We start from the raw sequence: 14,896 nt of genomic DNA, 5'->3' as shown, positions 1-14,896 counted from the left end.
TTTCCTGACTTCCTGAATCATTGCAGAGAAAGTTAATCTTTTCTGTTTGGTTTTTTGTTTGTCAGTGGGTTTTTTTTGTTTTGGTGTTTGTTTGTGGGGTTTTTTGTTTGGTTTTGGTTTTTTTTCTGCTACGGTTATTCTAACATAGCTCAATGGGAAAGAGAAATGTTTAAGAAAGGGGGAGGATATGCTGCTGGAATGTGTCAAAATGAAGCCAGGATACCAGCTTCAGGTTTTAATGTGAAATTTTGAAAACAGAAGTAGTGGCAAGGAATACCTAAATCCATTGGAAGCAGTTGCCAAAATCTGTTTTCTCCTGTTGCGCTTTGTGCAAGTCCGCAGTGTATCTGTTTTTAAATGGTTTGTTTGATTTGAAAATACAAGTGCAACTTGCTGAAAACTTCAGGGGCTTGGTTCAAGTATCTTATATAGGCAAATAAAATGTTGGCAGTGTATATGGTCCATAAATTATGTAATAGAAGATTTATGGTGGGTTTGTTTAGGAAGCCTTAACCTTGTGGCAGACTTGTCTTTTATCAATCTGAGATGTGCCGTTTGTGGGTATCTGCATAGCGTTGCTTCTGATGTACATACTTGATAGTTACCTTGAGTTTTTTGTCTTTATCTCAGGAGATACTGTTTAGCTGTTTGCTGAGTATTACCGATCAAGTCTTACTTCCATCTCTTTCTTTGATGGACTGCAATGCATGCATGTCTGAAGAATTATGGGGAATGTTCAAAACTTTTCCATACCAGTACAGGTGAGTAGAATAATTTGTTTCCGTTCTTTGGAAGTGATCTCTTGAATTGTCAGTACTAAAAATACTTTTGCTATATAATCTTTCAAGGTACCGTCTTTATGGGCAGTGGAAGAACGAAACATACAATAGTCACCCACTTCTAGTGAAAGTGAAAGCTCAAACCATAGACCGAGCCAAATACATCATGAAGTAAGTTGTAAATTATTATTCGGTAGATAACTATCAGCTGTGATACAACAAACTGCATGTCGTCAACTGAAGGGAAAAAACTCGACAAATACATTCCCATTCTAATGACTCAGGAGCTTCGCTGATAATCCTTGTTCATGAAGTGTTTAATGTACTGTGATTAAAGACTGTCAAATAAGTAAGGGCACGGGCAAATTTGTCACCAACAAGTGTATTTAATCTGTCAAAAATGTCCCATTAAATTATTTAAAACCATTTCCATGGGTTTGCTGTTGTTTGATAAATTGCTTTGCTTATGGAAATGTCAGAATGCAACATACTTTCCTTAGGTATGGAGACTCTTTAATCTGAAGTCTCAAAAATCTTATCAGAGTTTCTGTGGGTTTGAAAGTAGGGCAGTAAGTTGAATTGAATGGAATGATTTATTCTCATCTTCAAGCAAGCTCACAATTTCAGTTTTACCTCAAATTTAAGGTCTCTGACATCACTGCCAGGGATTCGGGTTGTCCATTTGTTCCCAAAAGCAAATGCTATGTTTTTATAATGTGGATAATTAGAACCTTTCTACACAGGCAAGACAGAATAATTGTTATTGGGTAAAAGACTTGGGACTTGCAGCTGTGAAAGCTAGAAACAATGATTTTGATTCTCTTCTGACTTGCTGCATAGCTAGCCTAGACTGTAAAACTTCACATCCCATCTCTTGCACAGAGGATTTCAGTTGTGCGGACGAGCCGTGGTGCTGTCAGTTGTTGAGGTCGCTATGCATGCAATTTACTGTGGGGTATGGACTTCAGGTTTCATGTTAAGCTCGTATCTTCAGTAGGGGGTGCTTTGGGAGTGTAACACAAGTAGTTTCTCAATGAACAGAATGCAACAAATGCAAAATGACTGATCTGTGGCTAAATTAAATTTGCAGACGAGAGTAACAGCATCACATGCTATTTTTATATGTGGTGTAGGTCCCACTGACAACCTCCAAATGCGAAGTGCTCAGAGTTGAAACTAGAGTACATAGCAATATGGGGACAGCTGGTTGGTTTGTACTCTCTGCATGTTAATAGGATTATGAATTACCAGAGGAGTAGTATTTTTATGCTTTGGTTTCTTAAAAACGCATCTGCTAGTGAGAATTTAATCTCTGTGACTAATAGAAGTGTTTCTTCGCTGGAACTAACCTATTGTTTTAGTGTTCTTTTAGCTCATCTATTGCAATAAAAGATGTTCTCTTTTACAGACGTTTAACTAAGGAAAATGTGAAACCCTCTGGAAGACAAATTGGGAAGCTCAGCCACAGCAATCCTACAATTTTATTTGATTATGTATGTAGTTACATGTATTTGAATACCATTTCATTTGAACAATAGGTGTTAAAGTATAGGAAGGGACCTGCTGTCTTAGTGAGAGGGCAGTTCTAATTTCATTATTTTTTACTTCTAATGCTTGTTCTCCCTAGTAACAAGTGATAGAACAAGGGGAAATGGCCTTCAGCTATTTTAGGGAGGTTCACGCTGGTTATCAGGAAGAATTTCTTTACTGAAAGGGTTGTCAGGGAACAGCCTGCCCAGGGAAGTGGTGGAGCCACCATCCCTGGAGGTGGTGAAGAGACGGGTGGATGTTGTACTTAGGGACGTGGTTTAGTGGTGTTGGTAGAGCTAGGACAAAGGTTGGACTCAATCTTGAAGGTCTGTTCCAACTGAAACTGTTCAATGAATCTATGATTTTATGAAATTTTAAAATATGGGAATCTGCTAGTAGTGCAGAGGTCCGAGTTATTTAATATGACAACAGCTCTTGAATTGCCACAACTGCACAGAAAATTACATCCAGTTATTTAAAGGAGTAAAGTATTTAATTTGAGGTAGCTGAGGTGGGTCTCAGAGGTACGGGGAGGTGCTGATCAGGTTATGCAGAATGCAAATCCAAGGTCAGTTGCTCTGGGTGTTGTATACGTGTGTGATGAAGATACATCAGGGTCACTTAGAAGAAAACTTAAATCTTTGAAGTCTGAAATACACCTATGAAGTTGAGGAGGATATTTAAGATTAGTTGGTGCTACAGAATGCTAGAGAGGTGTAAAAGTATGTTGATGGACCTCCACCTTAGTCACCAATGTGACTTGTGACTATTGATCTACCAGTTTTTAGATTTTACTTGAAGACATCAGTACTGCAATAAGACACGTTTGTGCATCATGTACCAAAGAGAACATTCTAAAATTTGATAAATACAGTTCACTTGTATTCTTTCATGACCTAGGTTCATTTTTTTATAGTCTTTTGTTACTATAAGTAGCAACAGAAACTCTTACTGCTAAGATTAGCGGTAAAAAAACCTTAGAAACAAATGAGTGAAATCTTTTCACAATTTTATTTTCTGATAAATGAAAAGAAAAATAATTATACAGAATTGCTTTTACGTGTTAGAGACATGTTTCACTGATATCTCTAAGGTACTATATAAATTCATCAGACTACCTATTACTTTGAAAATTCTGAAAAATTAATTTCAAAGCATGTTTTGTGTAGGTTTTTGAAGACAAGCAATGTTAAACAGTTCTGATTATTATGTGAAAGATAAGGCATACTGTTCCTGTTTAGCTGAATATCTGTTGTAACTTTCAGATTTTATCACAAATACAAAAATACGATAACTTGATAACTCCGGTGGTTGATTCACTGAAATACCTCACTTCGCTGAACTACGATGTCTTGGCATGTATCCTTTGATGTAAATCAATACATCTTGTTACTGATGAAAGTAACAAGATTAAATCTGTGGTCTGTGAGTATTATCTTCTATTGTTTTCTGTTCTTGCTGCTTTTTGCTGGAAATGTTAGTGAACTTTGCCAATACCTTTGCGCTCTTAGTGGGTTACAGAGCCCTCTCTATTCGTTCTTTCACACTGTGAAAATTATAGGGATTTTTTACTACTTCCATTCAGTTCTTGAAGGCATAGTGATCCTGTAAATAGTGAGATAAATACTCTTTAAATTACCATTTCTCTCATGATTTTATTTTTTTATACCATAACTATGATAGTGGATCCCCTATGTCACGCTTGCTATACTTCCATATCATGTTCATATATTACACATTGTGGAGCTGGAAAAAAAGATCTGTGTAACTTCTGTTTTTACAAATTGAGGAAAAATATTCTCCTTAACTCCACTTAAGACTGTATCATTGAAGCTTTGGCAAACCCCGAGAAGGAGAGAATGAAGCATGATGACACTACAATCTCGAGCTGGCTGCAGAGTTAGTATTTTTGTTTTATTTATTCCATTAATGTTTAAAATACTTCACCTTCCCTATGATCTTCCATACTATTGATCATTATGATCGATATTTCGCTTGGATCTACCAGGTAATTTTTTAAACAAAACAGAGAGCTGACAAGTTTAATCAATAGGAAAATATTTTTTTGCTTGTATTATAAAAATATATTTAGCTAACATTCCACATGTACATCGTTAATGCTTATTTGATGATTAGTATCTCATGAGGTGCAGTCACAGCCGTCTCTCTTTGCTTTAGGTCTGGCTAGCTTCTGCGGTGCGGTTTTCCGAAAATACCCAATTGAACTTGCTGGTCTACTGCAATATGTCGCCAACCAACTGAAAGCTGGGAAGAGGCAAGTCTTGCACAACTATTCTTTATAAACTCGGGTTTTGTGATGTATTATTTGGGTGTTTTGCTGATATGTGGGCACTTGATGTATTAATTGCTCTACTAGTGGTAAAACTCCATTCATAATACCAGGAAGGTTAAGAAATTTAAATAGCAGAAAGAATATCACCTTTAGTACGTTATTTTTCCTCTAATTGTATGGCTGTGACATATTATTTTTGAAGTACTGATTTCTTGTTTGTAACTTACTTTTAATACAGTTTTCTTAACAGCTAGCCAGATAGGGTAAAACCCCTGCTGGTCTGTAGTGTTGTCATAGAAAGTATTGTACGTTCTTTAAAAAAATAAGTATCAGTGGTACAAAAGGGTGTGACTGTTACAGTTTGAGTTTTTTCTTTCTCATAATGTCTCCTTTGCAGGGGTGGCTCTTAATTAACATTTTAATATTATTTTAAATACTTTGTCCAATTTGTTTAATGGCAGTTGAATTGCTTCTTGATAAGTCAGTGTTAAACAATTTTTTTAAAGAAGGTTTGCAATTTAAATCTTCCTTTTCCTTTTGTCCTTCCATCGTCATCACTTAGTATTGTTTCATTTATTTATTTAACTTCAATGTGTTATTTTTATCACATAGGTGAGTATCAACTTTTTTCTGTTATGAATCCCCATATGCTTACTGAAAGACAGCTTACCAGTGGAGATAACTCAGCATGTAATTTTAGGGTCTTTATGTTGAGAAATCTAGGGTTTTTTCCCTTCCCTGCAATGTAGACACTCAGTTTCATGTGCTCCCCTGTCCCCAATTTATTTTGTATTCTGATGATGGTACAATCACATTAAGCTACAGAGGAAGGGTAAGTAATGTTTCTTGTCTTTCCCCAGAATTTAAACTGTCAGTATTTAGGAAAAAAAAAAATATTTTTAATACTCAGTTTAGTGTTTGGGACCGTAGAAACAAAATGGATATATCGCTATGACCAGTTTCATAGGACTGGACTATTCGAGTATTTGAATCGGAGTATATGCTGGTGTTGCGTAGTTCCTAGTCAGAAAACACATTTTTTGATTGGAAAGGCAAACAAAAGTATAAACAATACACATTATTTAAATGTAAAACTTTGCCTTGGAGAGCATGGATCAACACTTTTTATAAGTAGGTCACACAAATTGCAGAAGTTACTGGAAAATATTGCTGATTTGAATGATCATGATACAGTTTACTATATTGTGTAAAGTCATTGTCCTTGTAGAATTCAGAGCAGGAAGTAGAGCCTAGTCTCTGGATGAGGTGATTATTGGAGTGTTTTGTATATTTTGTGTTTTAAGTAAAAATCTTTTCCATGTTCCAAATAGCCTCTCTGGACTAATTTTGCCAGTAAATTTCTATGGCCATCTACTATTCTAGAAATTTTTAATAAAATTTAAAATATTCCATGTTCGTGAAATGACTGTATAGATACAATATGAAGCATGTAAAAGAACAAAAGGGAGCAATAAACTTTATGATTAATTTTTGATACTTAAAAGTTAATAGCACCACGCTCACTATTATTTTCAAAACCGATGAAATTGTTTTGAAGGGGTTCTGAAATCCAGCTGTTGAATGTACCTGCATTACTCTTAAGTACTAACTTTTTACTTGCAATAAAGAAATCCTTGTGGGCTCAAGGTACTAGTTTTTTCTTCAGAAAAGAATTAAACTGTTAATTTGTTTTAACGTGCATCATAGTGTTACTTTGTACTGTGTATTGAATATCATAGTTTCCGTTTCTTAAACAAATTTTCTTGTTTTTACTCCACTTTTCTATTTTCTGTGCAGCTTTGATTTGCTTATTTTAAAAGAGGTAGTACAGAAAATGGCAGGGATAGAAATTACAGAAGAAATGACAATGGAACAATTGGAAGCCATGACTGGTGGTGAACAACTGAAAGCTGAGGTGTGTTTGTGTTAAACTTAATAATAGCTACTGCTTATTAATGGTGGTTCTGCTTCATGAACTCTGGCCGCATAGCTGAGAAAGGTGTTAGTGCCTTCCCCAGAGCGCTTTGCAAGCCTTGCAGCAGGCAGCCAGCACAGAGTACCCGTGAGCCTTCGCGGCTGTGCTTCGCAGCAGCTCGTGTTAACGAAAGCAGCCTTCGTTAGCCATGTGTTACATGACAGACCTGCGAATCACAGCAGCCAGTGAGCTTGTGGTTCGTGCAGTCCTACCGTTTTAGCCCTGCTCTGGGGGCAGCAGCTCCCGGTTGAGTGGAGTAATATCCTGAACTATTTTAACAGCTAAAATTGTTACAGCCTTGGCGTCAAAGACCCAGTTGAGTTTGACCTAGACTCGACTCCCTAGGGAATTGAATGGCTGTGATTGGAACTAAAATCTGAAATTCCTGTATTGAACAGAGAAGAGACTTTAAGCAGGTCACAGCAGACCTAGGTCTAAAATGCACTGTCATGATGCCTGAGCTGAAATGTCACTCTTAGTTTACTGGGTAAAAGACTAATTAATAGCGTGCAAGACTGGGTGGTTTCTGATTGTTATATACATACATTGCAGTACAGGATCCAGAGAGAGTGTTTTATTGATGGATAAGAAACTGTGTTGATGTTAATTCATCAGTATTTCTGCAGGCAGCATACATGGTTTCAGTTTGTGATGTGCTATTTCCAAACTTGGGTAACTTTTTCCTTTTTCTGTACTTACTATGCAGGGTGGATACTTTGGCCAAATCAGGAATACAAAAAAATCTTCTCAGAGATTAAAAGATGCGTTATTGGACCATGATCTTGCCCTTCCACTGTGCCTGCTTATGGCTCAACAGAGAAATGGTGTGATCTTTCAAGAGGGAGGGGAAAAACATCTGAAGTTGGTGGGAAAACTGTATGATCAGGCAAGTAAAAACAGTTGCATTTATAAGAACTCTTCCTTTTCTGTGATAACTTCTAGTGTGTCTGCACAATATAGAAGAATTCAGCACATAAATAAGAAAATACAAGAATTCAGCACAATAAATACAAATATATAAGAATTTTCAAAATTAGTTGCAGTGATCTCATTAGAATATAAGGGTGTATTAAATATGTATTATATTGACAAGTAACTTCTAAGTGAAAAATGAAAACATCCTTTGTAATGAGTTAATTTCTTACTTCTTAAGTCAGCTATTATGGTTTTCTGATCTTGCTTAGAGGAATTTTTATTTTTAGAGAAGCAGCCTGAATTCTGTTGCTGCCTTGGTGTACTATGTGTTACCTTTTTTAAAAAGAAAAAAAAAACCAACAAAGCAACAAAACAAAACGAAGAAGGCTTTCAAGCTCTCCCTAACTTCACTTTTGAACAAAATAATAAAATAATACTCTTTACCAACTTTTTCTTGTCACTTTCACATGTAGTGCCATGACACCCTGGTACAGTTCGGTGGGTTTTTAGCATCCAACCTCAGCACAGAGGATTACATTAAGCGAGTGCCTTCTATTGATGTTCTCTGTAACGAGTTTCACACACCTCATGATGCTGCATTTTTCCTCTCGAGACCCATGTATGCGCACCATATTTCAGTAAGTAGGACTATTCTCTTTGCCTGCTGTTAGTGCTGCTATATTAGGTGTTATCAGCCTATGTGTTAGGTTCCTGCTGAAGTTTAAGTTTGCCAAATAAAACTTGCAGAAGCTTTATGAGTAGAGATAGAAGGAGAAGCTGTGGGCTGGAACAGGTTATCCTTTATCTTCATAGAAGATATGGCCCCTGTGTCAGCTTTCACACAACTGTCAGAAGTTGTAGCTAATGGAGTCATCTCTTCTGATGATTTGGGTGATCAGCAGGAGTTCTCTCCCTCCCTGTTCCCCCGAATGTATAAGTTGTTCTGCAGGTGTTTTAGATGGATTTTTGCTGTGAGGAAAATGTTGCAGCTGACCAAAGGTATGGAATCTCAAGAAGTGTCAGAAATAAATTTGTCTCTGCATCTAAAATGTTAAAATTGAGAACAATTTTTACTTAGTGTAGTATATTGTATTACTGTAACAGTAGGTAGCAGCATCAGTGAAGATAAGTCCATCCAGTACAGATGAATACTAAAATGTTCTTGAGTGCTTTATGTACATAAATGACATTTCACATGTGTAGATGTGTGTTACATAGAGAGGTTTTTGAGAAAACTTACATTATATTGTAAAAGCTGAATTACATTATTTGTGTACAAAGATTACGAACTTTTCATTTTTCTTTTTTTTTTTTTTTTAATCCACAGTCAAAGTATGACGAACTAAAAAAAGCTGAGAAGGGGAATAAACAGCAGCACAAAGTTCACAAATACATTACATCATGTGAGCTGGTAATGGCTCCTGTTCATGATGCTGTGATTTCTCTGCACCTTCCCAAGGTGTGGGATGACATCAGTCCTCAGTTTTATGCTACATTCTGGTCTCTGACAATGTATGACCTTGCTGTCCCGCATAGTAGCTATGACAGAGAAGTCAATAAACTTAAAGTCCAGATGAAAGCCATAGATGACAATCAGGAAATGGTATGTTTATATAATTTTATGGTTCACGTTAAACTTTCTAACCTTGAAACACTTTTTTTCATGAAATCCTGTATTAAGGTTGTTTAGATCTGGGAGGTTTTGTCACCTGATTCATCCATTCTGACCTGTCACATTCACATAATTTGGATTGATTCTTCCTTATAATTCTTGTGTTAAAAGTATCAGTGACTTCACTAAGTGAAAATTATTAGAAAATCTGTGTTTCAGAAAGCAATCTTTGGCACTTGTATCTATGATTTAGCTGCTCACTTTTGTCTTAACTTTAGTCAGCCATTGTTCATAAAATCAGTTGATTACTAGGGCAGAACATTATATAGTGAAATAGAAAGCTTTTCAAGTATTCTTTAGCATTATCAGGAATTTAATTGCTCTATCTATAGCAAGCGTTAGTATAATACTAAGTGAGTTGCACTGACATTTTATAGCCTCCAAATAAAAAGAAAAAAGAAAAAGAACGTTGCACAGCTCTTCAGGACAAGCTCCTTGAAGAGGAGAAGAAGCAGTTGGAGCATGTGCAGAGGGTTCTACAGAGACTGAAATTAGAGAAGGATAACTGGCTTCTGGCAAGTAAGTGTGTGTAGGGGAAACACTCTGAATGTTTTTGTAGTCATCACTGTCCCCAGAACTAAAAGTTCAGGTTGCACGAATATTCTTAATGTTGATTTTAAAATTTGATCTCTTTATATGTTGCGGTACGTTGGCAAGGTAAACTTTTAATTGGAATGTAATGGGTATTTTGCTGCAAATGCGGAGCAGTTGGTTTTCAGAGGGATGTTTTGTTTCTTGCAATGTCAAAACCTTTTGAATACTGCACTAATTTAGCAAATAAGGGATTGACCAATTCAGTGGAAAGTTGTAATTGCAACATGGCTTGTGCTTATTTACTGCAGTTAAAATGCTGCTAAGTTAGGATAATTGCTACGTTGCAAGAAACAGGCACGTAAACTCTCAGTGAGTGGTTTGAGTTAACTAACTTGGTGTGCATCCTGCGATTAGGAGCAATATGCCAGTACTTGGGTGGTAACAGAAACCCTGTTCCAATGATGAGATAAGTATTGTGCCAGCCTAAAAGCACCACGGAATGAAACAGCATGCAAGTGTTTCATGTGGCAGATATGCAGGAGGAAGAACACACTGTTTTCTCTGACGAAGCCTCTGTAATGTTTCATATTGATTGTGAACTCTATTAGTGTGGTTAATCTGAAATGTTTTTCTCTGGTCAGTTTTCTTCTCTGGAAGAACTTTCTGTTTGTAACTGGAAGTAGTTGTTCGTCTGTCCCAAGGAGCCTAGCATAATCCAGTGGAAAAGCATTTTATTGCCCGACTCATGTAAGATACACCCAACTGATTTAATGGAGAAACACTGACAGTTAAATCTAGAAAGGTTATTCCCTATAAATATTTAATGTACTGGTAGAGACAGCTAATAAGATACATGAAATTACTGGTTGAAAAATTACTACCTGACTGAAGCTTGGTCGAGAACTGACTGATAAATTTGTCTGCTTAAGGAAGCACCCAAAAGTGTGTAGGTACGGTCTGTATATAAACATGTACTCTTAATACGAGCAGTTGTGGGGCATGGGGAATAGCTTACAGTTGGCTCTTGAGTGCTCAGGGTTCAGCTGCAAGAAGTTTCCCAGCATTGAATCTGGAGACAATCGTAATTTTTTCAGCAGTTTTCACATTGAAAGACATTATCTGTAATTGTGCTATTTGAGGAAACTGAACAGCATATCCACTGTAGTAGTATTTTTTTAATTATTTTATTTTGATAAAGTAGTTGTATCATCAAGAGTAGCTTAATTGTTGTCAAAGTAAGTAGACTGGTAGTTTTAACAATCAGAAACTAGCTATTCTGGCTTTTTACTTGCTTCACTTCGAATGTAAAACTTACACACTTGATTGTTCTGTGAGCTGTGATTCTCCTGGCTTAATTTCTTTTAAGTGTCAAAGGCTTGTTATAACCTTGGAGGGGTAGATACTAAAATAAAGTCAACATAATTTTTTTTTAGTTAAGTAAAAGCTGACAGAATAAACCTTGTTCAAGAAATGACTATGAGCATCACAGGATCCAAGGAAGTAACTCCTGAGTCTTATGACTTGTGCCCTGCAGCCCGCGTAAGAATTCCAGTGCAAAAACACCAGCTTCCCTCATGGGGATCACGACTGTTCTCCTCTGAAGGCATCCGTTTCCAGTCTTCAGCTCTGTGCTTCACCCATATGTTTGTTTTCTTCCCACCTTCCTTTTGTACTGTACCTCCCTCCCAGCTTGTTTTTATGCTCCTTGTTAACTGGGCTAGAGCTGCCATAGGACCAGTTTGGGTTTGTGTTCGGCTGTTGTGTCGACCAACCACTGGTCAAACGGAACAGGTAACTGTTGAGCATACAGCACAGTCTTTTACTCAGTGGTAGAATGAAACTTTCACAACATGTGTAGATGGGGATGGTGGTTTACTGAAGACTGGTTCTCTGTTTGAATTCCTGTAATTCTTTGGTTGATGGAAAAATGATTGTTGGGTTGTATACAGACAGCATGTTCTTCCATTTCTAAGGAAACGGAGCTGAAAGTCAGCCCCATCTAGGAAGAAGAAAACAAGTGTTCTAGAGGAATAGCAGATGGTGTTCCTTTTGCTAATGTGCAGAATTTAAGCAATTGGAGGAGTTTACCGAAGTGTGTTTTTTTTTTTTTTTCCTGAGCCTGTTTTTTCCCTCATTATGTAATAGAATTCTCCCAATAAGAAATAAAGATTTGCTACAACCCAACCACCTTCCTACCCTTCCCCCCGTCCTCAAACAGTTAAGCTTATTTTGACTTTCTGAGCAGAGCCAAAGATATGTCTGGAATAAAAGTGGCCTAATGTACAAACTCGAGAATACGGATGTGTGGTACTGAACTTGGGAAGAGAGTAGCTGAGTGTTAACCCATTAACTTTCTTTCTTTCTTCCTTTTTTTTTTCTCTCTACTTCTTTGTTTTTGAAGAGTCTACCAAAAATGAGACTATCACAAAATTCTTGCAGTTATGTATATTTCCTCGATGCATTTTTTCGGCAATCGATGCAGTTTATTGCGCTCACTTTGTAGAACTGGTGCATCAGCAGAAAACACCCAACTTCTCCACACTTCTCTGCTATGACAGAGTAAGTAGCTAGAACCGTGTGTATGTACCTATTTCTGTTGTGAGCATGCAAAACTATCATCTCCCCTGCCTCCCAAAAGAGGTAAATAAAATCATCATCTATGTTTATTTCTAGAATCTGTGACAATCAAGCTTCCTTTTGTACTTCAGATTCTACAAACCAACTTTTCCCAGAGCTTCAGGGGTTTATTTTCAAGAAATTTGGGGGTTGATTCATCCTAGTGAGACTGGAGTTTCAGAGCGGAGTGACTAGCAATTGTAAGAGTTGCATTCAGGTTTTGCAGCCTTCCAGTGGTCTGTGTTTCTGTGGCCTCATCTCACCCGCCCGTTGTAGCTGTGTGCCCTACTGCTGTTGGGTTAGCTTCCTTGCCCCTCCCCCAGCAGCATCCTTAGGACCCTTCTGACCCTGGTGAATGGTGCTGCAGACAGTGGACTAATTGGTATCACTGCTGAGACCCGAGAAAGGACTCCCATGATGACATGGCGAGTGACAGCAGTAGCAGCCTGACTTTCTGGGTCAAACGGGACGGTTGGAGGCATTTGTTCAGCCTGTTCTCACTGTTCATATAGCCGTTCTTTTTCTCCTGTGGAGGAAAAAGGTGAAGAATGTAGATGGAAGAATCCTGCAGGATGCACTCAGCTCCAACAGTGCCAGCTGACTGTACTGTTCTGGGCTATCAGAACCATTCTGGTGCTTGCTGCTATAAGAAGTCAAATGATTAAGTTAGTGCATCATCTGTACACTTACAACAGATTTGACTATGAGCTTTGATTAAAAGGATGTGTATGGGGCTGTTTTGTAAAAAAATTATGGTGAAGATTGTTTTCCTATGAAAAAGCAATTTAGGTTGTGTGGTTTCCTTCGAGATGAGACATTTGAAGTAGGTATCTGCTTTGATTTCGTGGGTCCCAAAGAGCATTCTCGCTCTCACTCAAATACTCAGTCCGTGTTCTAGGTGACAAAAGTAGGCAACTGCATGAGCTCTATCTGAACCTGTGCAGGCCAGGAAGAGAAATCCTTTTGCATCAGCTTGGCTAGGTGTTTAATTTGAAAACAAAACAGTTATATGCCAATGAAGACACACTTTAACTATGGAAAACTGTGTGTTACCAGCAGCAATATGCTTAAAATTCTGGGCTAAGTGTGAAGGACCAACAGTTGGGTAATGAAGTCTTGAAAACAAACTGAGAATATTTTATAAGAGGTCTCGCTTATATTTAGAAACTAGCTTAGTGGTTGTTTAGATGAGAGAAACTTAAAGTTCTTGTTGGGTCTTGTTCCTTTTGTAGTTCAGTAAAGTCGTAACCTTTTATTACTTCTGTTCACAGGTTTTCTCTGATATTATATATACGGTTGCAAGTTGCACAGAAAATGAAGCTAGCAGATACGGCAGGTTTTTATGCTGTATGCTGGAGACTGTGACTAGATGGCACAGTGACAGGGTCATATATGAAAAGGTACGTGAAGTTATTAGAGGGAGTTTGCTCGTGAGAATATACAATGGCCACGTGTTTAATTCGGCCTAATAGAAATGGTTTTAGTGAAATCGTTAGATTTAAAAACACGGTGTCGTTGAATTTTTCTGATGGTGTAATCGTAGAGTTAAGTTTCTGTAATTCATGTAATAGAAGTAATGTTGTACAGTATCAAAAAAATACAGTGGCTAAAAAAAAATTGTACTCTTCTGATTTTCTCATAGCTTGTCTTGAAGATAATTTAGGAAGCATATGGAAGCTCTCATAATACTCCTTACAAAAGCTAGTTAAAGTACAAGTATTCTCTCACCCACAACTAAGATTTCAGCATAAATAAGCTTTTTAAAAAAAAGCATGCAAGTCATGTAAAATGTGATTGTGTCTTAATCTTTAGGAAAATCAGTGAAAAAGTGCTTCAGTTACCTGATTAACTTTTGCAGAATTAGTGTTTTTATGCTTCCCCAAAAATATTTTTTTCTTTTTTTTATGCACATGTAGGAATGTGGCAACTATCCAGGCTTCCTAACTATATTACGGGCAACTGGATTTGATGGTGGAAATAAAGCTGATCAATTGGATTACGAGAATTTTAGACATGTGGTACACAAATGGCACTATAAATTAACTAAGGTAAATAAAGAAAAACGTAAGCTTTTGGGAGCTTTAATAAAAAACCAACCAAACAAACAACTTCATTAGATTTAATTTGTGTTCTAGGCTTCTGTGCACTGCCTTGAAACAGGAGAATATACACATATCCGAAACATCCTGATTGTGCTGACCAAAATCCTTCCGTGGTACCCAAAAGTGCTGAACCTCGGCCAAGCCTTGGAAAGAAGAGTACATAAGATATGTCAGGAAGAGAAAGAGAAGAGACCCGATCTATATGCATTGGCTATGGGGTAACAACACCTTACTTTAAGAAAGTGGTTAAAAGTGGATCATGAAAAGCTTCTAAAGACTCGGAACTGTTACAGTCCTAACATTTGATTTTTACCTTATCACAGAAGATTTCGCTATCCTGCATCTCAGGGCTGGCAGTGTGAATGAAAACTTTCATTTTGTGCTGGATGATCGCTAATTTCCTTTACAAGACTCTAGTAAAACACTTTGAATAGTAAAGATTTCCACTCACAAGAGCATAGCTTAATTTGAGGAGTAGTA

The 14,896-nt window shown here is 37.2% G+C and overlaps 1 protein-coding gene across 1 annotated transcript in view; it reads left to right on the top strand.

Annotated features, from left to right (window-relative positions):
- THOC2 (THO complex subunit 2) overlaps positions 1 to 14,896 on the top strand; it is a 51,551-nt gene that overhangs the window by 22,752 nt on the left and 13,903 nt on the right. The window contains exons 14-28 of the mRNA XM_086470442.1: positions 631 to 761; positions 849 to 950; positions 2,188 to 2,272; positions 3,575 to 3,668; positions 4,128 to 4,208; positions 4,488 to 4,584; positions 6,400 to 6,517; positions 7,284 to 7,463; positions 7,966 to 8,130; positions 8,820 to 9,095; positions 9,542 to 9,683; positions 12,100 to 12,257; positions 13,586 to 13,714; positions 14,231 to 14,362; positions 14,450 to 14,634. Of these exons, the coding sequence (XP_086326568.1) occupies positions 631 to 761; positions 849 to 950; positions 2,188 to 2,272; positions 3,575 to 3,668; positions 4,128 to 4,208; positions 4,488 to 4,584; positions 6,400 to 6,517; positions 7,284 to 7,463; positions 7,966 to 8,130; positions 8,820 to 9,095; positions 9,542 to 9,683; positions 12,100 to 12,257; positions 13,586 to 13,714; positions 14,231 to 14,362; positions 14,450 to 14,634 (2,075 nt within the window). The remainder of the gene's footprint in view (positions 1 to 630; positions 762 to 848; positions 951 to 2,187; positions 2,273 to 3,574; positions 3,669 to 4,127; positions 4,209 to 4,487; positions 4,585 to 6,399; positions 6,518 to 7,283; positions 7,464 to 7,965; positions 8,131 to 8,819; positions 9,096 to 9,541; positions 9,684 to 12,099; positions 12,258 to 13,585; positions 13,715 to 14,230; positions 14,363 to 14,449; positions 14,635 to 14,896) is intronic.

This window comes from Leptosomus discolor, chromosome 9 (genome assembly GCF_034619465.1).
Source record: "Leptosomus discolor isolate bLepDis1 chromosome 9, bLepDis1.hap2, whole genome shotgun sequence".
Classification (NCBI taxonomy): Eukaryota; Metazoa; Chordata; class Aves; order Leptosomiformes; family Leptosomidae; genus Leptosomus; species Leptosomus discolor.
Note: the sequence above shows the minus strand (reverse complement) of the source record. Positions and strands in the feature narration are given on the sequence as shown.